Source organism: Melanerpes formicivorus, unplaced genomic scaffold, assembly GCF_026170545.1.
Source record: "Melanerpes formicivorus ecotype bairdi unplaced genomic scaffold, bMelFor1.0.p_v2 SCAF_134, whole genome shotgun sequence".
Lineage (NCBI taxonomy): Eukaryota > Metazoa > Chordata > Aves > Piciformes > Picidae > Melanerpes > Melanerpes formicivorus.
Genome location: NW_027142486.1, coordinates 433,226 through 458,171, shown reverse-complemented (window position 1 = coordinate 458,171; position 24,946 = coordinate 433,226). Strand labels below are relative to the sequence as shown.

Here is a 24,946-nt window from a genome sequence, read left to right as displayed (position 1 = left end):
TCTTCTTCCAACAGCTGCCAGCCCAACCCCTACCTCTTTGGTGGACCTCAACCAGCCCAAGCCACAATGACCCTGGAGTTTGTGGCTGTCCTCTCAAAAGCTCCCAGCCTGGAGGCAGGCTCCGAGATCTGTGTTGTCGTCTACAAGGGACCTGGGTCCTGCCAGGAGTTTGCCAGGATGAAGGAGAAAAAGTAACCCCAACCCTGGTGGGATGTTGCTGTTGGGGTTGTCCTTGGGGATCTTCAGCTTTGGGCTGAGGAACCTCTCTTGGAGGTCCTCCTGGAGGTGAACCTCCAAATGGAGATGTCCTGGAGGAGTTGGAGAGCATGGTGGTGGATCTTCCAAGTGATGAGGTTTTGGTAATCCCTCTGGTTGTTGGACGCAGCTGGAGATTATCTCCTTGAGGTTTTGAAGAACACTTTGAGAAATGGATTGAAGGTTGATTTTGGTGGTCAGCCTCAACAAAGCTTCTTCTCTTCTCCTTCCAGAGACAAAGTGATGCTGGGCAGCGCCAGGATCCCCTTGGCTGAGCTGCAGGGACCTCCCATCCTCTACAGATATGCTATCGTCAACCTCAGGGACCTCCACGGCCAGGAGAGAAGCTGCCAACTGGAGGAACTTTCTGGAGACAACCTGAACCCTCAGGAGAACCTCAAGAGCAGGAGAGGTCCTTTCTATCGTGTCATGGCAGTACCCCCAGCAGAGATCAAAAGAGATGGTAAGGCCTGGTGGTGACCTCAACACCGTGACCAGGGCTGATGGTGATCACCCACTGGTAGGGTTGGAAAGGACCTCTGGAGACCATCTGCTCCAGCTCCACCTGCGCCAGCAGGGTCACCCAGACCTCAGGGTCTCAGGTGGGTTTGGAAGCTGTCCAGAGAAGGAGACCCAAGAACCTCTCTGGGCTCCTCAAACTCTAGAAGTGGAACCTCCTGGGTTCCATTTTCTGCCCATTGCTCCTTCTACTGGCCCTGGCCATCACTGGCCACATCCTCTTGGACCTTCAGATGTTGCTGAGCATTGAGAAGGTCCTTCTCAGGCTGCTCTTCTCCAGCCTCAGTCCCACCAGAGATGCTCCAGTCCCCTCATCACCTTCAGAGACCCTCCCCAGCAGTTCCTTGTCCCTCTTGAACTGAGGAGCCCAGAACTGGTCCCAGAAATGTGTCCTCACCAGGGCAGGGCAGAGAGGCAGGAGAATCTCTTTGGCCCTGACCTGTTGGCCACACTCTTCTTCACGCCCCCCAGGAGACCATTGGCCTTCTTGGCCATGAGGACACCTTGCTGGCTCATGGTCAGCTTGGTGTCCACCAGCTGCTTCTCCATGGAGATCAACCCCAAACCTCTACCAGTCCATGGGGTGGTCCCTCCCCATGTGCAGGACCCTCCACTTGTCCTGCTTGAACCTCTTGAGGTTCCTCTCCACCCAACCCTTCAGTCTGCCCAAGGTCTCTGAGATGAGATCATAGAGGAGGGAAGTCTCCAGGTCTTGCTGAAGAGCAGCAGGACCTTCTGGTGGATCAACCACTCCTCCCAGTTTTGGATCAGTAGCAAACTGGCCAAGGCTCCACCCTGTCCCTTTGTCAGGGTTGTTGCTGAAGATGTCGACCAGGTCTGGCCTCTTGATGTTCCTCTCCACCCAATCCTTCAGTCTGCCCAAGGTCTCTGAGATGAGGTCATAGAGGAGGGATGTCTCTAGTGGACCCACCACTCCTCCCAGTTTGATGTCATCAACAAACTGGCCCAGAGTCCACTCAGCCCCATCATCCAGGTCACTGATGAAGATGTGGGACCAGAGTGGACCATCACTGCTAGTGGGAGGCTGATCCATGTTCAACCCTGGTTTATTTTGAGGTTCTCTAGCGTTGGTGTCTCCACTTTGTCCCTAAAGTCCCTTTTTTGCCCTCAGGAACCTGGACCTTCTTTGAGCACATTGAGTGCAGCTTTGCCAGCAGCAGCTTTGCCAGCAGCAGCTTCACCTTACTTGAGACCTTCTTGCCATCCAAGGTCTCAAGTTACAAGGCCCAGATGGAGTATCTGGAGCATGAGTTCTTGGCTCGCCCCATCTCCTGGAGCTCCCTTGAGGAGCTGGAGAGGAGACTTGAGGGTTTCAGGGCCAGCACCAGGATCTGTCTCTGGGACATGGACAGAGGAGAAAAAACTGAGTTCAACCACAGCATGGAGGAGGTGAGAGACCACCAAAACCTTTAGAGAAGTGGCTAAGGGTGGTCCTGTGCTCCAGGAATAATATTGAGATGGTAGAGGATGTCCAAAGAAGGGCAAAAAGGAGGAGGAGAAGAAGGAGAAGATGGTGGTTCTACAGAGCTTCTGAGGTGCAGCTGAGGGACCTGGGCTTGTCTGGGCTGGAGAAAAGTTGGCTGAGGGGAGACCTTCTGGCTTTCCACCTCTCCTAGGAAGGAGGATGGAGCTAGGCAGGGGTCAAAGCCTTCTCCCAAGTGATGGGACAAGAGGAAATGTTCTCAGGTTGCCTCAGGAGAGGTTTAGGTTGCACATGAGGAGAAATGTCCTCACCCAAAGGGTTGTGCAGGCTGGGCCTAGGCTGCCTAAGGCAGTGGTGGAAACCACCCCTGGAGGGGTTTCAAAGCTGTGGGGATGTGGTGCTGAGGAACCTGGTGTAATGGGTTGGGGCATGAATAGAATGGAATAGAATAGAATAGAATAGAACAGAATAGAATAGAATAGACCAGGTTGGAAGAGACCTTCAAGCTCATCATGTCCAAGCCATCAACCAATCCAACCCACCTAAACAACTAACCCATGGCACCAAGCACCCCATCAAGTCTCCTCTTGAACACCTCCAGAGATGGTGACTCCACCACCACCTCCCCAGGCAGCCCATTCCAATGGGCAATCACTCTCTCTGTATAGAACTTCTTCCTAACATCCAGCCTAAACCTCCCCTGGTGCAGCCTGAGACTGTGTCCTCTTGTTCTGGTGCTGGCTGCCTGGGAGAAGAGACCAACCTCTGCCTGTCTACAACCTCCCTTCAGGTAGCTGTAGAGAGCAATAAGGTCACCCCTGAGTCTCCTCCTCTTCAGGCTAAGCAGCCCCAGCTCCCTCTGCCTCTCCTCGCAGGGCTGTGTTCCAAACCCCTCACCAACTTCGTTGCCCTTCTCTGGACACCTTCCAGCAAGTCAACCTCCTTCCTAAACTGAGGGGCCCAGAACTGGACACAGTACTCGAGGTGTGGCCTAACCAGTGCAGCATACAGGGAGAGAATGACCTCCCTGCTCCTGCTGGCCACACTGTTCCTGATGCAGGCCAGGATGCCATTGGCCCCCTTGGCTGCCTGGGCACACTGCAGCCTCATGTTCAGCCTACCATCAACCAGCACCCCCGGGTCCCTCTCTACCTGGCCACTCTCCAGCCACTCTGACCCCAGCCTGTAGCACTGCATGGGGTTGCTGTGGCCAATGTGCAGAACCTGGCACTTTTATATGTTCAATCTCATGCCCTTGGACTCTGCCCATCTGTCCAGCTTGTCGAGGTCCCTCTGCAGAGCCTCTCTACCCTCCAGCAGATCAACTCCTGCCCCCAGCTTGGTGTCATCAGCAAATTTACTGATGATGGACTCAATGCCCTCATCCAGATCATCAATGAGGATGTTAAAGAGCACAGGGCCCAGCACTGATCCCTGGGGCACACCACTAGTGACTGGCCACCAGCTGGCTGTGGCACCATTCACCACCACTCTCTGGGTTAGGCCCTCCAGCCAGTTCCTAAGCCAGTGAAGTGTGCTCCCATCCAAGCCATGAGCTGACAGCTTGGCCAGGAGTTTGCTATGGGGGACGGTGTCAAAGGCCTTGCTGAGGTCCAGGTAGACTACATCCACAGGCCTCCCCATGATATAATAATGACTCAGACAAACGGATTGCAAAAGTGATGGAAAGTTTAAATAGAAAACAGTGAGTGTGTACATAGAGCCAGAAGCACAGTGAGAAAAGAAACCCCAAAACAGACCCAGAAACATCCCATCCCCACCTGAGGGTGCACCCAAGATCCCCAGGGCTCCTCCTTCCCCCCCCCCCCCCCCCCCCAACTCTGCTAGGTTAGTCTCAGATGGAAAAGATGGGCAGAGTCCAATGGGATGGCTTTCAACAAGTCCAAGTGCCGAGTGCTGCACTTTGGCTATGGCAATCCCATGCAGAGCTATAGGCTGGGGTCGGAGTGGCTGGAGAGCTCCCAGACAGAGAGGGACCTGGGTGTGCTGATCGACAGCCACCTGAATATGAGCCAGCAGTGTGCTCAGGTGGCCAGGAGGGCCAATAGCATTCTGGCCTGCATTAGGAATAGTGTGGCCAGCAGGAGCAGGGAGGTCATTGTGCCCCTGTACTCTGCTTTGGTTAGGCCGCACCTTGAGTACTGTGTCCAGTTCTGGGCTCCTCAGTTTAAGAAGGACATTGAGACACTTGAGCGTGTCCAGAGAAGGGCAACAAGGCTGGTGAGAGGCCTTGAACACAAGCCCTATGAGGAGAGGCTGAGGGAGCTGGGATTGTTTAGCCTGGAGAAGAGGAGGCTCAGGGGTGACCTTATTGCCCTCTACAACTACCTGAAGGGTGGTTGTAGCCAGGAGGGAGTTGGCCTCTTCTCCCAGGCAACCAGCACCAGAACAAGGGGACACAGTCTCAAGCTGCGCCAGGGGAGGTTCAGACTCGAGGTGAGGAAGAAGTTCTTCACCGAGCGAGTCGTTCGTCATTGGAACGGGTTGCCCAGGGAGGTGGTTGAGTCATCGACCCTGGAGGCGTTCAAGGGGAGATTGGACGTGGCCCTTGGTGCCATGGTCTAGGCATGGGGTCTGCGGTGTCAGGTTGGACTCGATGATCCTCGAGGTCCTTTCCAACCTAAGTGATACTGTGATACTGTGATACAATGCAAGACTTCAGCTGGCCAGATCTGAGACTGCCCATCCCCCTGTGGCCTTGGGCCTAGCCAGGCCCATGGCGGGGAGACATCTCCCCCAGTTACTGGGTGGCAGAGAGGAAAGAAAGAGGAAGTGCCAGACCCTGCAGTGGATTTTATAGTGGTGCAGGGAATTATGGTAGGAAATACCCAGTTTCCTGTGTCCGCCCACTGGGCTGGACCTGTGGACACAGGAAGCACTTCACGTAGCAGAGGGCACCCAGCCCAAACTGCAACACCTAGTTTCATAGATTCACAGAATGGGCTGGGTTGGAAGGGACCTTGAAGGTCATCCAGTTCCAACTCCCTGCCATGAGCAGGGACACCTCCTGCTAGACCAGGTTGTCATCAGCTGACCCCTCCAAGTTCTCCTCCAGGCTGCTCTCAAGTGACTGGCCTAGAGATGCTGGGGACTTGGTGGTGACCTGGCAGTGCTGGGACAACTCTTGGCCTCAATGACCTCAAAGGCCTTCTCCCACCAAAAGCATTCCAGGGTTTTGGGGATGACTTGGATGTTGGAGGGATGAAGCCATGTAGGACCTTGCTGGATGGCCACAAGGCACCAGGACCAACAGCTTCTCCCACCAGGCTGGCTGGATGAGTCCAAACTCAGCTGTTGGTTTGGAGGTTGACCTCGATGGTCAAGCTCAAGCCAACAAACTCCTTCTTGACCTGGTGAAGTGTCCTCTCCTCCTCCTTCTCCTCTAGGTGAGGAACAGTATCAGGAACTTGCTACAAGGGATCATCAAATGTCCCAAGTGGAAGGAGCAAGAACTTCTCAGGATCCTGTTTGCCTTCCACGTCTCCATTGGCTTTGAGATCAGCCTCTCACCAGCTTCCATCGCTGAGGCTGAAGATGGCCTCCAGGCCCTCAGCTTCACTGAGGACAAATACAAGGAACTGAGAGAAAAAAGGTAACTTAGAGCTGGCATGGAATGGATTGTGCTGAAGAACTCCTCCAAGGCCACCTGACTCAGCACTGCCTGGTCACCACCAAACCATGGCCCTCAGCACCACATCTCCATGGTTTTGAAAGCCCTCCAGGGATGGAGATTCTGCCACTGCCCTGGGCAGCCTGGGCCTGGCCTGACCAACCTTTGGGTGAGGACATTTCTCCTCATGTCCAACCTAAACCTCTCCTGAGGCAACTTGAGGCCATTTCCTGTTGTCCCATCACTTGGGAGAAGACTTTGACTCCCCAGCTCCAGCCTCCTTTCTAGGAGAGGTAGAAAGCCAGAAGGTCTCCCCCCAGCCACCTTTTCTCCAGCCCAAACAACCCCAGGTCTCTTTAGCTTCTCCTCAGAAGTTCTCTAGAACTTTCATAGATTCACAGAATGGTTTGGGTTGGAAAGGACCTTAAAGACCATCCAGTGCCAAGCCCCTGCCATGGCCATGGCCACCTCCCATCAGATCAGGTTGCTGAAGGCCTCATCCAATCTGGCCCAAAACTGAACCCAGTACTCAAGGTGTGGCCTCACCAATGCCCAGTACAGGTGGACAGTTCTGGCTGTCTGGCCACACTGTGACAGGTGCAAGCCAGGATGATGGTGGCCAAGGCTCTTCATGCCAGATACTTTCCAGCCAGTCTGCCCCACGCATGGGGAGCTGGTCTGACCCAAGTGCAGGACTCAGCACTTTATCTTGGTGACCCTCATCCTCTGCCTCCACCTTCTCTCCTGGAGCAACAACACCATTAGAGGTCCAGGCCTCAGCTTGGTTGTCCCCACACAGCACTTTGGGTGCTATGTGCTGTCCCAAGGGGTCCTCAAAGCTTCCTAACTCCAAGGTGGTGGTTTCCAACCTGGTGACTCCATCTTGAGTTCTCTGGGCACCTCGAAGAGCATCCAACACCTGTGATACTGGCTGGCCCATGGAGGGGTCCATCCAAGCTCTTTCTAGGCAGGATGAACCCTGCTGTGAACTCTTGCAGAAGACTCCATGCCATGTTGGGACGTGTGTCCCACCAGCATCCCAGAGGTTGGTTGGACTTTTCTGCACCTTTCTTTTTTCAGCAAGTACTTTCCAGCTCTGAGGAAGATGTGTCACAGCACCACTCAGGGCACCTTGTGGATCTGGTTGGTCCCACTGCTCTATGCCATGAAGGAGGAGACAGGAGAGGACCCCCTCCCCCTAAAGGACATTCCACAACAAGTCTTCATCCACCTCAGGCAAGACAAAGAGAAACAAAGGTGGGTCTGAAAGGCTGGGGTAGGATCAGGGTCATCAACTCTTCATTCCTTCTGCTTAGTGGCTTCCCAAGCCCCTTGTCCCTGTCATTGTGTGTCCCCTGCCCTGGGGGTTGAACAAGATGGTCTTTGAAGGCCACTTTCAACCCAATCTAGCTCAACCCAGCCCAATGCAATGTAGCCAAGCCCAACCCAACTCAACTCAATTCAGCCAACTCAACTCCAGCCAACCCAAACCCAGCACAACCCAACCCCAACCAACCAAATCCAACCCAACTCAACTCAGCCCAACTCAGCCCAACCCAGTCCAATCCATTTTGTGATCTTCCACTAGGTCATATCCCTCAAAGCCCTGTCCAGCCTGCCCACCACAAAAAATGGCAGGGATCTGGACCAGATGATCTTTGAAGGTCTCTCTCAACCAAATTCAGCCTAACTCAACCCATCCCAACCCAATTCACCTCAACCCAACCCATTCTGTGATCTTCTGCTACATCAAATTCCTCAAAGCCTTGTCCAACCTGACCTCCTCTTCCCAGCCCTCAGCCACCCTGGCACTCATGGTGTTATCTCAAACACCACCAACATATCTTTCTTGGTCCTACAAAGTCTACCTGATGTTCTTGACCTGTTCTCCTAGAAAAATCCAGATGATGATAGTTGCTCACAAGACCTTGATTGAAAGATGTCCTCCACTGGCTCAGAAGGTGCTGCTGATGGTCAAGATGAAGAATCTTTCCAAGGGTGCTTTGCCTGGCGTTCTCCTTCCACTCAAACTCCTCCTGGAGGCCTTGCACACACACATCATAGGCAGCAAAGCAGGCTCCTTGCAAGTGCCTGTAAGGACAGTTGGTCGGTGGGAGGTCTTCTGCTCTGCAGGGTGTGGTGGGGCTCTTTAACCATGCATCAAGACAGGGATTGGGTTCCTTCAGAGATGTTCAGCAGGGCTGAAGTATGTCATGGTAGGAACCTGGGGTCAGAGCTGAATTCTGGGACCAGACAAGAGGACACCTCTTGAATGTGCCAGAAGACTTCAAGTGTGGAAGCTCCTCTGCTGTCAGAGCAGAAGGCTCCTCACCGTCTTCCTCTCCTCTATTGCAGGAGAAGCATTTGAACCTGGCTTTGGAGAACATTGTCTCCAGGATGGACACCTGGCTGAGGAGCTTGTGAGTTGGAGCTTCTTGAGAGGAGACAGCTCCATGAAGGGTCTGGGAAGGGGTGGGTGGAGCAGGAAGAAGGTAGCTGTCTTGCTTTGCCTATTGGGATGTCTTTAACCCCACCATGGCTGGAGAGCATGGAGAGCCACAAGGTCCTGCAGACTTGCCCACATCTCCCAGCTGCAGACAGCAGATGTGGACAGGTGGCAACTGTAAAAGGAACCACAAGAAGTTGTTGAATCCTTCTTCATGTCCACAGCTGCCCATCGAGGTCTCCAAAGCCACCACTGAGTCCCACAATGGAGGATGAGATCTTGCACTGTCTGAACTTGATCCATGTCTTGCTGATACGATTCTTGAAGGACCAGAGTTCTTTCCACACCATCAAGACCATGCTGAAGATGCTTGAGTTATTTAATGGCCAAGAGGACATCCTGCCAGCCAGTAAGGTGAGAATGAGCTTGGTGGCTTCTGTCATCTCCTGCTTGTAGCTGAGGAGAGCCAAGAGCTTCTGGGTCACTCTTGTCTGCCTTGGTCCCATAAGGTCCTGCTGGGAAAACTTAGGGAGGGTGGTCAGAGGAGTGGACATGAGGTGGCCTGAGAAGTGGCTGAAGGACAGAGCTGAGAGGGTTGTGACCAGTGGGACAGGATCTAGCTGGAGGCCTGGAGCTTGTGATGATCCTTAGGGGTCAGGACTGGGGCCAGACCTGGTTGACATCTTCAGCAACAACCCTGACAAAGGGACAGGGTGGAGCCTTGGCCAGTTTGCTGCTGATCCAGAACTGAGAGGAGTGGTTGGTCCACCAGAAGGTCCTGCTGCTCTTCAGCAAGACCTGGAGACTTTCCTCCTCTATGACCTCATCTCAGAGACCTTGGGCAGCCTGGAGGGTTGGGTGGAGAGGAACCTCAAGAGGTTCAAGCAGGACAAGTGGAGGGTCCTGCACATGGAGAGGAACCACCCCATGGACTGGTAGAGGTTTGGAGTTGACCTGCAGTGAAGCAGCTCCACGGAGAAGCAGCTGGTGGACACCAAGCTGACCATGAGCCAGCAAGGTGTCCTCATGGCCCAGAAGGCCAATGGTCTCCTGGGGGGCATGAAGAAGAGTGTGGCCAACAGGTCAGGGCCAAGGAGGTTCTCCTGCCCCTCTGCTCTGCCCTGGTGAGAACACAGCTGGAGACCTGGGACCAGTTCTGGGCTCCTCAGTTCAAGAGGGACAAGGAGCTGCTGGGGATGGTCCCTGAAGGCGATGAGGGGATTGGAGCATCCCTGGTGGGGCTGAGGCTAGAGAAGAGCAGCCTGAGAAGGACCTTCTCAATGCTCAGCAACATCTGAAGGTCCAAGAGGATGTAGCCAGTGATGGCCAGGGCCAGGAGAAGGAGCAATGGGCAGAAAATGGAACCCAGGAGGTTCCACTTCTAGAGTTTGAGGAGCCCAGAGAGGTTCTGGGGTCTCCTTCTCTGGACAGCTTCCAAACCCACCTGAGACCCTGAGGTCTGGGTGACCCTGCTGGCGCAGGTGGAGCTGGAGCAGATGGTCTCCAGAGGTCCTTTCCAACCCTACCAGTGGGTGATCACCATCAGCCCTGGTCACAGTGTTGAGGTCACCACCAGGCCTCTCCTGCCTTTGAGGTTCTCCTGAGGGTTCAGGTTGTCTCCAGAGAGTTCCATCAGGAGAAACTGGACTTTGAGGCACCCACAAAGTTTGTGGGATCTCCTTCTCTGGAGAGCTTCCAAACTCACCAGGACATTGTGATCCTGGACAACCAGCTCTGGGTGACCCTGCTGGAGCAGGTGGTTTGGACTGGATGATCTCCAGAGGTCCCTTCCAACCCCACCAGTTGGGGACTGGGTGTTTCTGGTGTTTCTCCAGAAGTTCCAGGAGCAGAACAGAGGAGAAAGCTTCTCCCAGCTGTCCTGCGTCACCAAGCCATGGCTTGAGAAGTCCTTCCAGAAAGTGCCCACAGAGAAGAAAGCCTTCCTGAACAACACTGATGTGAGTGATGAGCCCCAGAGTCCAACTCTAGCTGACAACCCTTGGTGTGCCTCAAGGTCAGCTCAAGGTTGGACTATTCCTCCACAGCAATGGCAGCAGCTGCTTGTGGTGAAGATTCTCTCCATGGAGTGGACCAGGGATTGGAGGGTCTTGATCCTGAAGATGTTTGAGAGCTGGCTGCAGAAGGTGAGTCCTGGAGACCCTGCAGGTGGTGGGAGATGATGCTCCTGGTCTTTGCCGTGCTGGCTTTTGCCCCGGTCACCATTTTGGTAGTGGTGGTGGAACTCAAGCAGGTTGGTGAGGACCTAGAAAGTAGCTGCTGTTTGCTGTAGATCCCTGAGAGGCAGCTGGTGGAGTTCTACCAAGCTTTCCTGAAGGAGGAGAACCATCATGACACAGAGCTGGAGAAGTGCTTCACCAGCCACGTCATCCAGTGGATCAGAGACCTTGTCAAACCTGAGGTAGGAGAACCACCACCAACCCTTGGGCTGCTGGAGGCTTCGAAGTCTCACTTAACCAACCTGTCCCAATAGAGGATGAGTTAGGAGAAGTGGGAAAGGTATTCTTGAAGGAGCCAGGTGTCCACAAACAGTTCTCCTCCTTCCAGGAAGCCCTGCTCAAAACCTTCATCTTCACCTTCTCCAAGATCTGGAAACCAAAGGCAGTCTCAGTACTCTCTGTCCTGGTGGAGAAGATGTGCCAGGAGGTGAAGAAGCTGAGGAGTGTGGAAAGCTTTGATGACACCACCGGCCCTGTCCTTGCAAACCTGCTGAGCATCAGGGTCTGCGACCTCATCTCTGCTGTCCGTGAGTGTCCTCTGGGTACTCTTCTTGGAGAAGCTCTTGGTCTGGGCCCAGGGACCTTCTGGTTTTCTTAGGCACGTGAGTTGAGAGGGGGAAACAATTATCTTCTTGGTCCAAAATGGTAGGAAAAGGAGGTTTCATTGCAGGGGTGGAGAACATGGGATGGAAAGGTTCCTAGAGTGTATGGAGGACAGCTTCCTGATGCAGCTGTTGAGAGAGCCTCCTAGGGGTCAGAACCTGCTTGACCTGCTGCTCTCAAATAGAGAAGGGCTGGTGGGAGATGTGATGGTAGGAGGCTGCCTAGGGTGCAGTGACCATGAGACAGTGGAGTTTTCATTATGCAGGGAAGTAAAGAGAAGTAATAGCAGAACCCTGACCTTAAACTTCCAGAGGGCAGACTTCAGCTTATTAGAGCAACTAATCCAGAGAGTCCCCTGGGGAGCAGCCCTTAAGAACAAGGGGGTCCAGGACGGTTGGACCTGCTTCAAAAAGGAGCTCCTGAAGGCACAGGAACAGCTGTCCCAATGTGCCAAGAGATGAGCCGAGGGGAAGGCTCTGGGCCTGGATGGGCAAGAAGCTCTTGAAGGGATTAAGGGGAAAAAGAGGAAATATCTTCTTTGGAAAGGGAGGAGGCAACTTGAGATACATTTAAGGATGTTGTTAGAACATGTAGGAGAAAAATGAGAGAGGCAAAAGGCCCGTTAGAACTTAAGCTGAACACTGCTGTGGAGGACAATGAAAAGCATTTTTATAACAACAATAATGATAAAAAGAGGACAAGAAGAACCTCCACTCTTTGTTGGACCTAGAGGGGAACACAGTAACTAAAGATGAGGAAAAGGCTGAGGTATTAAATACTTTCTTTGTCTCCATATTCAACAGTAAGGCAGGAGGGCTTCAGGACAAGTGGCCTCCTGAAATGGGGTCAGGGAGCAGTGTAGTGCTCCTGAAATCCATGAGGAAGCAGTTAGAGAATTGCTGAGCCACTCGGATCCTCTCAAGTCCATGGGACTGGTTGGGATCCATCCTAGGGTGCTGAGAGAGCTTGCAGATGAGCTGGCCAAGCCTCTCTCCATCATTTTCCACCAGTCTAGGCTCACTGGAGATGTCCCAGAGGACTGGAAGCTGCCAATGTGATGCCCATCCACAAGCAGGGCCGGTTGGATGAGTCAGGGAATTCCAGGCCTGTCAGCCTGACCTCAGTGCCAGGCAAGATTATGGAGCAGGTCATCTTGAGGGCAACAACTGTGCACCTGCAGGATGGCCAAGGGATGAGGCCCAGCCAGCATGGGTTTAGGAAGGGCAGGTCCTGCCTGACCAACCTGATCTCCTTCTATGCCCAGGTGACTTCCTGGTGGAGGTGGGGCAGGCTGTGGATGTAGTCTGCCTGGATTTCAGCAAGGCCTTTGACATCATCCCCCACAGCAAACTGCTGGCCAAGCTGTCAGCCCCTGGCTTGGACAGCAGCACTGGGTTAGGAACTGGCTGGAGGCTGAGCCCAGAGAGTGGTGGTGAATGGTGCCACATCCAGCTAGCAGCCAGACACTAGTGGTGTCCCCCAGGGATCAGTGCTGGGCCCCATCCTGTTCAATATCTTTATTGATGATCTGGATGAGGACATTGAGTCCATCATCAATAAATTTGCAGATGACCCCATGTTGGGAGCAGATGTTGATCTGTTAGAGGGTAGAAGACCTCTGCAGAGGGACCTTGACAAGCTGGAGAGATAGGCAGAGTCCAACGTGATGGCATTCAACAAGTCCAAGTGCCAGGTTCTGCACTTTGGCCTCAACAACTCCAGGCAGTGCTACAGGCTAGGGTCAGAGTGGCTGGAGAGAGGCCAGGCAGAGAGGGACCTGGAGGTACTGGTTGATGGTAGGCTGAACATGAGCCAGAAGTGTGCCCAGGCATGCGAGAGGGCCAATGGCATCCTGGCCTGCATCAGGAGCAGTGTGGCCAGCAGGAGCAGGGAAGTCATTGTGCCCCTGTACTCTGCACTGGTTAGGCCACACCTTGAGTCCTGTGTCCAGTTCTGGGCTCCTCAGGTTAGGAAAGATGTTGAGGTGCTGGAAGGTGTCCAGAGAAGGGCAATGAGGCTGGGGAGGGGTCTGGAGCACAGCCCTGTGAGGAGAGGCTGAGGGAGCTGGGGTTGCTTAGCCTGGAGAAGAGGAGGCTCAGGGGAGACCTCATTGCTGTCTACAACTACCTGAAGGGAGGTTGTAGCCAGGTGGAGGTTGGTCTCTTCTCCCAGGCAACCAGCACCAGAGGACACATTCTCAAGCTGCACCAGGGGAGGTTTAGGCTGGAAGCGAGGAGAAAGTTCTTCACAGAGAGAGTTGTTAGCTGTTGGAATGTGCTGCCCAGGGAGGTGGTGGAGTCAACATCTCTGGAAGTGTTCAAGAGGGGATTGGACGTGGCACTTGGAGCCATGTTTTAGTAGTCATGAGGAGCTGGGGTGATAGGCTGGACTTGATGATCTCTGAGGTCTTTTCCAACCTTATTGATTCTATGATTATATGATTCTAACATCTTAGTGTGGATGGAGAACATCTTGCTTTCACCTCATGGTCTCCATGCTTTCTTTGGTGGTCTCCATGCCTTCTTACGTGGCACCCATGGTGTTCCAGCTGCTCTTCATGACTTCCTAGTTGGTCTCCATGTTTTCCTAAGTGGTCTCCAAGATTTCCTAGGTGGTCCCTGTACTTTCTTAGATGTCCCCATGGTTTCTTACATGGTCTCCTTGGTTTTCTAGGTTATTTCCCTACTTCCCCAGGTGGTCTCCATGGTTTGTTTCAGGCAGGAGGAGATACCCGAGTTTCCCAAAGGAAATTTGGATGCTCTCCAAGATGCTGCTTTGGATGTTTGAGGTAGAAAGCCACCACTCATCTGTGCTCCATGCTGGTGGGGCTGCAGGTCTTCACCAACTGGCTCTTCCCCAGGTTCGGCCTTCAGGAGAAGGACAGGAGCAGGACACTCCTGGCTCTTCTTCACCAACCTTGGTCTGTTTTCCAGACGAGTGGGAGGTGATATGCAGAGTTCAGATCGGTGACGCCGCCAAGCTCCTCCTGTCGCAGGTGTTCAAGCTCTCCAGCTTCGTGGGACACCGTGTTCTCCTGGGGGACCTTCCCTGCAGCATCCTCAGTGAGATCTTACAGCAGAAGGAGTCCTTTAGGGACCTGGTGTGCACCTGTGGTAAGGGCAGACCTTCCATCTCTGGTGGGTTTTCATAGCTAGTTGGCCATCAGGAGATACATCTGCTGGAGAGCTGGGTGGCTTTGCAGGGGGGGCTCCAAATTCTGCTGTGAGGATGAACTTGAAGGGCATTTTGGGTGGTTTTGATGGTAGGTTCTCCAAGTTCTCCTCCAAGAACCAACTTCAACAATATTTTTGGTGGGTTTGGGTGCATCTTCTCCAAATTCTCCTCCAGGAAAAAACTTTATCTACAGGTTTGGTGGTTTTAGAGACAAGTCCTTCACATTCTGGCCCAAGAAGAAACTTCATCCATCATTTTTGTGGTTTTGGGTGGATCCTCTCCAAATTCTCCTCCAAGCATGAACTTTATGGATATTTTAGATGGTTTTGAGGACAAATCCTTCCACTTCTTCAAGAATCAACTTCATGGATATTTTTGGTAGTTTTGAGGGCAATTCACAGAATCCTAGAATGGTTCAGGTTGGGACGACCTCCAGAGGGCATCTAGTCCAAGCACCTGCAGTAAGCAGGGATATCCTCCACTAGATCAGGTTGCTCCTCCAAACCCTGCTCCAAAAATGAACTTTTTGGATCTTTTTGATGGGTTTAGGACAAGTCCTCCAAGAATGACCTTTCTGGATCTTTTGGGTGGCTTTTTGGGGACAGGTCCTCTAAAGTCTGCTCCAAGAATCAACTTTCTTCATTTTTTTCTTGGTTTCTTCTTCATTCCTTGGTCTTTTTCTTTCTCCAGATCCCTCTTTCTGCAAGTCAATGGCCACAGTGCTGGAGGTCAGGCAACAAGAGTTTGAACAGCTGGAGGAGCAGAAGCAGCAGAGATGTTCCTTCCTCCACCTGTGCCATGGCATTGAGGATCTGATCAAAGGTAGCGGTTGGGGTAATGGAGCTGCTTCTGTGCTTCTGGAGTGGGGAGATGTCTCCTGAAGCAAAGGCTTTCAGCATGGGTGGGACCCTCTTGACTTCAAGGTTTGTCTCTGCTGATGGCTCCATGCCATGGGTTCCTCCTTGTTCCCACTTTGTTTAGTGGACAGAAGCGCCGTGGAGAAAAGCATCAGGGACAGCGAAAGTTTCAGGGAGCAGATGGTGGTGCAGAGGTTCTCCATCGATGGTAGGAGCAAGATGGGCTCCCATGTCCTCTCCAAGTACAGCCAGATGATGCAGAAGCTTCCCGTGGTGGAGAGGAGCCAATGCTTCCTCAGGCTGTGGAAGATGAGAGCAGAGCAATGCAAAGCCACAAGCCCTGAAGACCAAGTCTTCTCTGTAGAAGATGTTCAGGAGAAGATCTATAAACCAGCCATCACCGACTTCCAAAGGACCTACATGGCCCTCAGAGACTTCTCCATCACCCTTGGGGAGGTGCAGAGCCAGTTTGAGAAGCTGCTGGGCAAGAAGGATCAGCTGCTGAAGGAGTTTATGGTCATGGAGGAGAGTGAAGGGCAGAAGGGTGGAGGAGCTGCTTGGGTCACAGAGGCAGTGAAGAGGATTGAGAACTACTTGACCCTCTCCAAGGTGGTGACCACAGCCAAGGTGATCGATGCTCTGCGGCAGAAGCTTCAGCTGGAGGGAGACTTCCAGGTTCTCAGTGACCTGACGAGATATGTACGTAGGAGACATCTTGGGCTCTGGATTTGCCCTCTTGGAATCATGGAATCATTAAGGTTGGAGAAGACCTCCAAGGACATCCGGTCCAACCACTGACACACCACTGCTAGGTCACCACCAAACTGTGTCCCTCAGCTCCACATCTCCGTGGCTTTTAGATGTCACCAGGGATGGAGACTCCACCTATTCCCTGGGCAGCCTGGTCCAGGCCTTGAGAATCCTTTGGGTGGAGGACATTTCTCCTCATGTCCAACCTAAACCTCCCCTGGAGCAACTGTAGGCCATTTCCTCTTGTCCAGTCACTTGGTCCCTTGAAGAGACCAATCCTCACCTGGATCCAACCTCCAGGTCAGGTTGGACACATTCAAGGCCAGGTTGGAACCAATCCAGGTCACACTGGATGAAGTTCTGAGTAACCTGCTCTAGTAGATGTTCCTTCTGACTGCAGGGTGTTGGACTAGATGACCTTTGAAGGTCCCTTCCAACCCACCCCATGATCCCATGGTTCCATGGTTTTCTTCTCAACAGACCCAAGATTGACTTTTGTCTGTTTGGTTGTCCAGAAGGAGCAGGAATTCCAGAGGAAGCAACTCGACTGCATGACCGAAGACCTCATGAGCGTTCAACAAAGCTTGAGTGGCATCCCCCAGCCAGTCCTGGACTTCTTGGAGGAACTTCTGGAATGCATGAGGAAAGAGTTTATCTCCTGGATTAAAACCATCATAAAAGGTGGGCTGGAAGGATGGGAGGAAGCCATCAGAGAGAAGGATGACCACTTCATCCTTCTCCATCCCCACACTCAACCCAAGGTCCCATCAAGCAGAGAAATTCCTCTACTTTTGTCCTGTCTTTGTCCCTTTTTCCTTGGTTTCTGCCCCAGACAAGTCAGAGATCCCAGCCTTTGTGGAGCTGGCCTCCATCTCAGCTGGGGAGAGCGACCTGGACATTGACCGCGTGAAGACCTTCCGTGAGGCCATGGCTGCCGCTGCCCCCATTGTCTACGACCTGAGTCCCACTGCTGGCTTCCAGCAGTTCATTGCAGCTGTGGCCTTCGTCACAGAAGCTGTCACCAGAGACCCCGAGCTTCCCAAGAAGCTGGTGAGTCTCCATCTCCCATCTCCCAAAGTCACACAAACCTTAACTCTTGGCATGGTGGAGGTGGGAAGAAACCTCTGGGCATCATCCAGCCCAACCCACCTGCTCCAGCAGGGTCACCCAGACCTCAGGATGACATCCAGGTGAGTTTGCAAGCTCTCCAGAGAAGGAGGCCCCCACAACCTCTCTGGGCTCTGGACTCCTCAAAGTCCAGAAGTTTCTCCTGATGGAACCTGCTGAGTTCCAGCTTTTGCCAGTTGCCCTTTGTCCTGAGAAGAGTCAGGCCCCATTCACGAAACTTTAGAAGTTGCTGAGCATTGAGAAGGTCCCTCTCAGGCTGCTCTTCTCCAGCCTTAGCCCCACCAGCACCCCAGAGATGCTCATGTCCCCTCATCACCTTCAGAGACCTCCCCAGTAGCTTCTTGTCCCTCTCAAACTGAGGAGCCCAGAACTGGTCCCAGTTCTCCAGCTGTGTCCTCACCAGGGCAGGGCAGAGGGGCAGGGGAACCTCCTTGGACTTGCTGCCCACACTCTTCTTCATGCCCCTCAGGATGTGATTGGTCTTCACAGCCACCTTGCTGGCTCATGGGCAGCATGGTGTGCACCAGCACTCCCAGGTCCCTCTCCATGGAGCTGCTTTCCCAGCAGGTCACCTCTACTGGTCCATGAGTTTGTTCCTCCCCAGGTGCAGGAGGAGGTGCAGGACCCTTCACCTGGCCTGATTAACTTCATGAGGTTCCTCCAGCCTGGGGCCAGCCTTGCTGAAGGACAGTACAACCTTCTGGTACATCACCCACTCCTCCCAGTTGTGCTTCCTCAGCAAACTGGCCAAGGGTCTTCCCTGTCCCTTCTTGCAGGTCATTGCCAAAGATGTCCTCCACTGCACACAGCAACAGCGTCTGCTGTGAGGTGGAGCTGCTCAGGTCTAGGTGCCTGATGCCACTGAGGAAGGTGTCCTCAGGACATCCAGGTGGTCATGGCAAATCTGACACATGACTTGGGCAAAGGTTCTCTTTGAAGTGGAAGCCTAGTGGAATGTCTCAAATGATCTTACACAACCTTGTGGCAACTGGATGAGATGCAGGAGGTGTCCAGGATAGGAGGAAATGGCTTCTAGAGTCTACAGATCAGTTAAGGTTGGAAGGGACATCTGGAGGTCATCTCCTGCTTAAAACGAGTTCAAGGGGGGCAGGAAGCTCATGGTCCACCTGGGTTTTAAGCATCTCCAAGGATGGAAGACTCCAGAACCTGGTTCAGAACTGGACAGAACAGACTCTCTTGTGGTTGTGCTCCAGGAGGTCCCAGGAGACCTTATGTCCACCAAAACCAGAGAAGAGGTGAAGAGGTTCACCAGGAAACAATGCTCTGGGGTGTTAGATAGGTCCAGCTGTGGGGCTGGGTCTCCTCAGGACCATAGCAACCCCGCCTGCAGCACCCTTGGGTGAGGGAGTGATGCTCAGTGTCTTCCCAGCTGGTCACTGGGTTTCCTTCAGATCCTTCTGCAGAAGGTTCTTGTGACAACCGTGAGTGGTTTTGAGGTCAAATCCTCCAAGCCCTGCTCCAAGAATGAACTTCATGGAGCTTTTTGGTGACAAGTCAGATTTGGGGTGGGTGAATGGTGCTCAGCATCCTTCCAGCTGGTCACTGGGTTTCCCTTGGGTCCTCCTTCTGCAGAAAGACTCCTGTGACAACCGGGAGTGGATCCAGGCAGTCCATGAAGTCCATGGCTCTGTGGAACGTTCCTCCATCTCTCAAGCCAGAAGCATCAATGGAAAGGGAGTGTTCACCATCTCAGCACCTCCAAAGTTCAAGGTAGATGTTCTCCAAGACCTCATTTCTTGTCCACTTGGGGTTTCAATGCTGCTAGGAGAAGAGATCTGTCTTGACCTCAGCTCCTGATGAGCTTGGCAGGGGGCCAGGAGATCTCCAGTTAACTTTGCAGCTGGTGCCACCAAATTCCCACTGTACTTGGGCCATCTTCAGCTGCAAATGGGCTTCTCCTTCCCTCTGAGGAAGCCACAGAGGTGTCCCAAGGTGCAGCACTTCAACTCCAATCGACCCAGAGGGTCCATGTGCTGATGGTGGTCTTCTGCTCTCCTTTCCAGGCTGCGCTTGAGGATTGTGTCTCCTTGAAGCTGCAGGGTGGCAGTGAGGACTGCAAGTCTCCAGCTGAGCACAGGCTCAGGATGTACAAATTGTCTCAGCTCACAGAGCTGCAGAACAAGCTCATGTTGATTGCTACCAAGGTTGAGGAGGGCAGAGCGGAGGCCAACCGGTTCCTGGAGGTAGAGCATGGTGCAGCACCAACATCCCCTGGGAGAACAGCAGCTGTAGGGCTTGGGATGGGATGGGATGGGATGGGATGGGATGGGATGGGATGGGATGGGATGGGATGGGATGGGATGGGGGTGGGATGGGGATGGCATAGGGTGGGATGGGGATGGCATAGGGTGGGATAGGATGGGATGATTTCCAGAAGGCTCATCCATAACCTGCAGCTTTGACCTTCCATGAGCAGAGGTGTTGCTGCTAGATTATGTCCACTTCCCAAGGAGTGGGATTTGCTTCCTTGGACATTGTTCCTCACCTGTGGTGCCCAGTGGCCCATCCAAGACCTTTGTCCTCTACAAGGAATCATAGAATGGTTTGGGTTGGAGGCTGTCTTAAAGCTCATCCAGTCCAACCCCCTGCAGTGAGCAGGGACATCGCAACCAGAGCAGCCCCAACCAACGTGATCTGCCATGGCCCCAGGATGGGCATCCCCCACCTCCCTGGGCAACCTGGGCCAGGGTCTCACCACCTCCCCGTGAACTATTTCCTCCTTATGTCTGATCTCAATGCCCCCTCTTCCCATTGTCCCTTGTCCTGTCACTACACAGTTTGGTTGAAGGTCTCTCTCAGTCTTCTGCTTGGCCACTTTAAGCACTGAGAGGTCACCAGAAGCCTTCTCTTCTCCAGGCTGGACAACCCCAACTGTCTCAGCCTGGCCTCAGACCAGACGGGGTTCAATCTCTGATCATTTTTGTGCCTCTCCTCTGGATGTGCTCCAACAGGTCCATGTCTGTCTAAGAATCATGGAATGGTTTTGGTTGGAAGAGACCTTTCAGATCATCAAGGCCAACTGTTGACCCCCACTGCCAGGTCACCACCAAAACATGTCCCTCATCACCACAGGGATGGGGATTCTACCACTGCCCTGGGCAGACCAGGCCAGGCCTGGACACCCTTTTGATGAGGACATTTCTTCTCATGTCCACCCTAAACCTCCCCTGGAGTGTCTTGAGGTTGTTTCCTCTTTTCCCATCGTTTAGGAGAAGACTTTGACCCCCCCCCCCTGCACAGCCTCCTCTCAGAGAGTTGTAGAGAGCTAGAAGGTCTCCCCTCAGCCTCCTTTCTTCCAGACTGAACAATGCCAGGTCCTCAGAAGTTCTCCAGACCCTTCCCCAGCTTTGTTGTCCATCTCTGGACCTGCTCCAGCTGGAGAAGTCCAAAACTGAACCCAAGACTCAAGGTGTGGCCTCACCAGTGCCCACTACAGGGGGACAATTCCTGCCCTAGTCCTGCTGGCCACACTATTGCTGATCCAAGCCAGGATGCTGGTGGCCACCATGCTTCATGTTCTTGTTCTGGGGACCCCAGAGCTGGACACATTGCTCCAGCTGGGGCCTCATTTGAGCAGAGCAGAGTCTCATGGGCTTAAAGAATCACAGAATCAACCAGGTTGGAAGAGACCTCCAAGATCATCAAGTCCAACCAATCACCCGACTCTAACTAATCAACCAGACCATGGCACTAAGTGCCTCATCCAGGCTTTTCCTACACACCTCCAGGGAGGTCGAACCCCCCGCCCTCCCTGAGCAGCCCATCCCAAGTTCTGTGAAGAACTTCTTTCTAATTCCAAGCCTAAATTTCCCTCTGCACAGCTTGAGACTGTGTCCTTTTGTTCTGGTGCTGGTTGCCTGGGAGAAGACACCAAATCCCACCTGGCTACAACCTCCCTTCAGGTAGTTGTAGACAGCAACTTCAGTCCATTCAGGTTCTTCTGGGGACCTTGTGCCTGGTCTTCTACACTCAGAGGGACTTCATTCCTCCAGTCCCAGCCACGCCTTGGCCTTCTTGACCCCATCCCTACTCTCAAAGATCTGCCAGCTCCATCCAGCTCCTTCACCCCTCAGACCAGTGTCCCAGGAGGTTCCATCCATCTCCTAAAATCTCAGCTCCTGACTCTCCTCTTCTCTTGGCCAGTGGCCCTCGAGATGGTGAGTTCCACCATGCCATGAGCTCTGCAGCCTGGGTTGCACCAATCTTGACCTCCTTCATTAGTCCATCCATGTTGGTGAGCAACAGGTCCAGAAATGCTTCTCCTCCAGACCTTCACCTGGGTGAAGAAAGGATCCTTGACTCTCTCAAGGAGTTTTCTGCACTTCTTCCATCTTGCTGTGCTGCTTTTCCAGCAGACATTGGTGGCATTGAACTCCTCCAGCAGGTCCAGAGCCTGTGAGCCTCAACACCAAGCCAGGAGGCTTCATCCAGAGGTTCCTCATGATCAGGCATCCTCCAGAAAGCACCAACCACAATGTTTCCTCTCTTGACCTGGCTGCTGAGGACTGGTGACCTTCCAATCTAAAGCCTTTTAGAGCATGATGTTTCATGGATGTTTCCCAACCTACCACCAGCAGCTCCTGGTTCTTCTTCCATGGGTCAAAACTCTAGTCCCTTGCCCTCCTGAGTCGAGGTTAAATCTCTCTTTAGGTCTGGGCAGCTTCTTGCAAAGACCTTCTTGCCCTCTCAAGGGCAGATCCATCTTCCCAAGGCTATACAGCAAACAACTTCCCAAGGTTAGATGCAGCTTCTTGTCAACTTTTCAAGGGTTGGCTTCTCAAAGGTAGATCAAATTTCTTCATTGAGGCAGGTCCATGATTTCAGAAGCCTAGACCCTGAATCTGTCACCAACCACACAGCTGGATGAAGCTCCCTTTGCTTTGCCATTGTCCCTCCCCAGCCTGTCCATGTCTCTTGTACTGAGGAGCCTGCAACTGCAGAGCTTTCTGGGGACAGTTTGACCTTGAGAAGATGCTGCAGAACATGATCCATCTCCCTCTTGTGTCTTTGGCTTGTGACAGATACTGGAAAAAGTCAAAATGATCGGGAAGTTGTACCTGGAGCTTCTCAGTGTTGGCAATGTCCTCTTCAGTGGCTGGAAGGCTGAGATCTACTGCAACCCTGAGCAGCCTGTGAAGGTCTACACTGAGTTTGGCATTGCTGGGATCCTTGTGCAGAGCACCAAACCCCTCCTGGAGGAGCTGGACAGCCTCTCTAAAGCAATGGAGCACTGCTTGAGAGAGTGGAAGAAGTACCTGGAGACTCAGAGGGACAGCTACTATCATCTCAACCTCTTCACTGCTCAACAGCTCTTCTATTTATGCAGCCAACTGGCCAGGGTCCAGAAAGGCATCGTGGAGCCTCAGGTCCTCATCATGCTCTCCTCCATCAAGCGTGACATCAAAGCAGAACATGTCAGACAAGCCCTGGAGGATGCCTTGATGACCCCTTTGGAGTCTGTGGAGACGTTGGCAGGAGAGGAGGAGTTGGTCACCTGGCATGATTACATCATCTGCTTCCCCCAGCTGATCAAGAGCTTGGCTGAATCAGGCTATGATGAGGTGGTGGCCAAGGCAGCCTTGCAGAGCTGCTTGGGCAACTCGCCCATCACAGAGGAGATGCTGATGGAGTTTGCCTTTGAGCAAGGAGACAACCAGGAGCTGGTGGAAGAGCTCAGCACCTCATACGAGGAGGCCAGAGAAGCCTTCCTGCAGAAGAGACGGAAGTTCAAGACAGAGCACAGTGGTGCTGGCCAGGTGTTCTTCAGCACCTTGGCTCAGGACGAGGTGGCTGCCTCCTTTGAGAGCTTGCCATCCATCTCGGACAAGGTCACCTTGCTCTGGGATGCCTACTGCAAGAAGTTCTCTGGCCTGGTGTCTGACAAATACATTGGGGTGGATGTTTTGGGGGAGACCTTGAAGAAGCTTGTGGCTCTGGAGACCACCCATGTGGAAAGGAGTTTGCCTGTTGGCTTGGAAGAGGGGAAGCCTCTTCTCATCATGTGTAAGGAGGAGGAGATGTTACCCAGCATGTTGTCGGTCTACAGGCACACAGAGGCGGCTCCTCTCCCATCCTACGATGAGGTCCTGGTGTGCACTCCCGACACGGAGGAGGAGGAGGTGGAGCTGCTCCTCAGGAGAGCTCTTTCCCCAGGCTCTCAAGACCAGAAGATCTTCTGCTTGCTGGGGGCTGATAAGTTGGTCTACAAAGTCTCTGAGCGACTCGAGTTCCACTTCTTCCGCCTGGTGCAATCCTCCAGCATCCCCAGCTACAGGTTCCTCATCTTCTGCAATGCCAAAGCCCACAGCTCCTATGTCACCACGGCCTTTGATGCCTACAAGGTGACCTTCCCATGCTACAACAAGCTGGAAATCCAAAGCTACCTGAAGATGCATCTCAAAGTGCCAAGTGGGACAGCCCCTGTCGCCCAAGCCTTTGAGGAACCTCATCAGCAGAACATCAAGTTTGTCTTCTCAGAGCAAGCAGGAATGGGTGAGTGTTTGGAGAGGAGTGTTCTGAGTAGGCCCTCAAAGCAAGAAGGCGACGTATCATAGTATAGTGGTATCAGTCAGGGTTGGAAGGGACCACAAGGATCATCTAGTTCCAACCCCCCTGCCATGGGCAGGAACACCCCACACTAGATCAGCCTGGCCAGAGCCTCATCCAGCCTGGGCTTAAACACCTCCAGGGACAGGGCCTCAACCACCTCCCTGGACAACCCGTTCCAGGGTTTCACCACTCTCATAGGGAAGAACTTCCTCCTCACATCCAGCCTAAATCTCCCCACCTCCAGCTTCATTCCATTCCCCCTAGTCCTATCACTACCTGATATCCTGAGAATTCCCTCCCCAGCCTTCCTGTAGGCCCCCTTCAGATACTGGAAGGCCACAATTATATTGCTGCTGTGCTGAATCTGAGATCCAGAAATCCCCAACATTCACTGGATTTGATGGGAAGTAATTCTTCTTTTGGTAGGGAAGAAGAAAGCCTTTTATTTAAACAGGCTGAAGTTTGCTTCTCCTAGCTCATTCAGTGGTAGCATACAAAGGAATTCTCTCAAAGGCTGAGGACCAGGAGCTGGTGAAGGTGAAGGCTGTCAGCTGTGCTGTGTGGACCACAGGATGGTTTTTGATTTGTTGGGTAATGGAGAGTGGCTCTTTCGAAGGACATTTCTCAGCTGACAGGTTGACATCTTGCAGGCAGCTGTCTCACAGTATGAACTACTGACAGTTAGAATGTGCCTGTCCACCTTGCATACCTCCTCTTTAATTAGGGTTTTAGAGTAGGACACCTTGGAGAGAGATGTCTGTGGTTTGGATTGCATCCAAATGTAGAATCACTAAATCCCAACCTGCTGGGTTGGAAGGGACCTCTGGAGATCATCCAATCTAACCCACCTGCTCCAGCAGGGTCCAGGATCACATCCAGGTGGTTTTAGAATCTCTCCAGACAAGGAGACCTCGGGGCTCCTCAAAGTCCAGAAGTTTCTCCTGATGGAACCTCCTGCGTTCCAGTTTGTGCCAGTTGCCCTTTGTCCTGTTCCTGGCCACCACTGAGAAGAGTCTGACCCCATTCATTAATCTTTAGATGTTGCTGAGCATTGAGAAGGTCCCTCTCAGGCTGCTCTTCTCCAGACTCATCCCTATCAGCACCCCCAGGGATGCTCCAGTCCCCTCATCACCTTTGGAGACCCTCCCCAGTAGTTCCCTGTCCCTCTTGAAATGAGAAGCCCAGAACTGGTCCCAGGTCCCCAGCTGTGTCCTCACCAGGGCAGGACAGAGGGGCAAGAGAACCTCCCCAGGCTTGACCTGCTGCCCACATTCTTCTTTGTGCCCTCCAGGAGACCATTTGCCTTCTTGGCCATGATGGCACCTTGCTGGC

General features: G+C 53.1%; 1 protein-coding gene across 1 annotated transcript in view; it reads left to right on the top strand.

Moving 5' to 3' along the window:
• Positions 1-24,946, top strand: part of LOC137456625 (E3 ubiquitin-protein ligase rnf213-alpha-like) — a 70,822-nt gene that overhangs the window by 2,472 nt on the left and 43,404 nt on the right. Inside the window, exons 5-24 of the mRNA XM_068168155.1 lie at positions 15-191; positions 489-718; positions 1,907-2,184; positions 5,626-5,831; positions 6,930-7,106; positions 7,744-7,942; positions 8,205-8,269; positions 8,520-8,709; positions 10,131-10,253; positions 10,341-10,439; positions 10,586-10,714; positions 10,861-11,059; positions 14,069-14,248; positions 15,000-15,131; positions 15,291-15,865; positions 16,432-16,597; positions 16,749-16,966; positions 18,638-18,775; positions 19,069-19,248; positions 22,087-23,557. Coding sequence (XP_068024256.1) covers positions 15-191; positions 489-718; positions 1,907-2,184; positions 5,626-5,831; positions 6,930-7,106; positions 7,744-7,942; positions 8,205-8,269; positions 8,520-8,709; positions 10,131-10,253; positions 10,341-10,439; positions 10,586-10,714; positions 10,861-11,059; positions 14,069-14,248; positions 15,000-15,131; positions 15,291-15,865; positions 16,432-16,597; positions 16,749-16,966; positions 18,638-18,775; positions 19,069-19,248; positions 22,087-23,557 — 5,132 coding nt within the window. The remainder of the gene's footprint in view (positions 1-14; positions 192-488; positions 719-1,906; positions 2,185-5,625; positions 5,832-6,929; positions 7,107-7,743; positions 7,943-8,204; positions 8,270-8,519; positions 8,710-10,130; positions 10,254-10,340; positions 10,440-10,585; positions 10,715-10,860; positions 11,060-14,068; positions 14,249-14,999; positions 15,132-15,290; positions 15,866-16,431; positions 16,598-16,748; positions 16,967-18,637; positions 18,776-19,068; positions 19,249-22,086; positions 23,558-24,946) is intronic.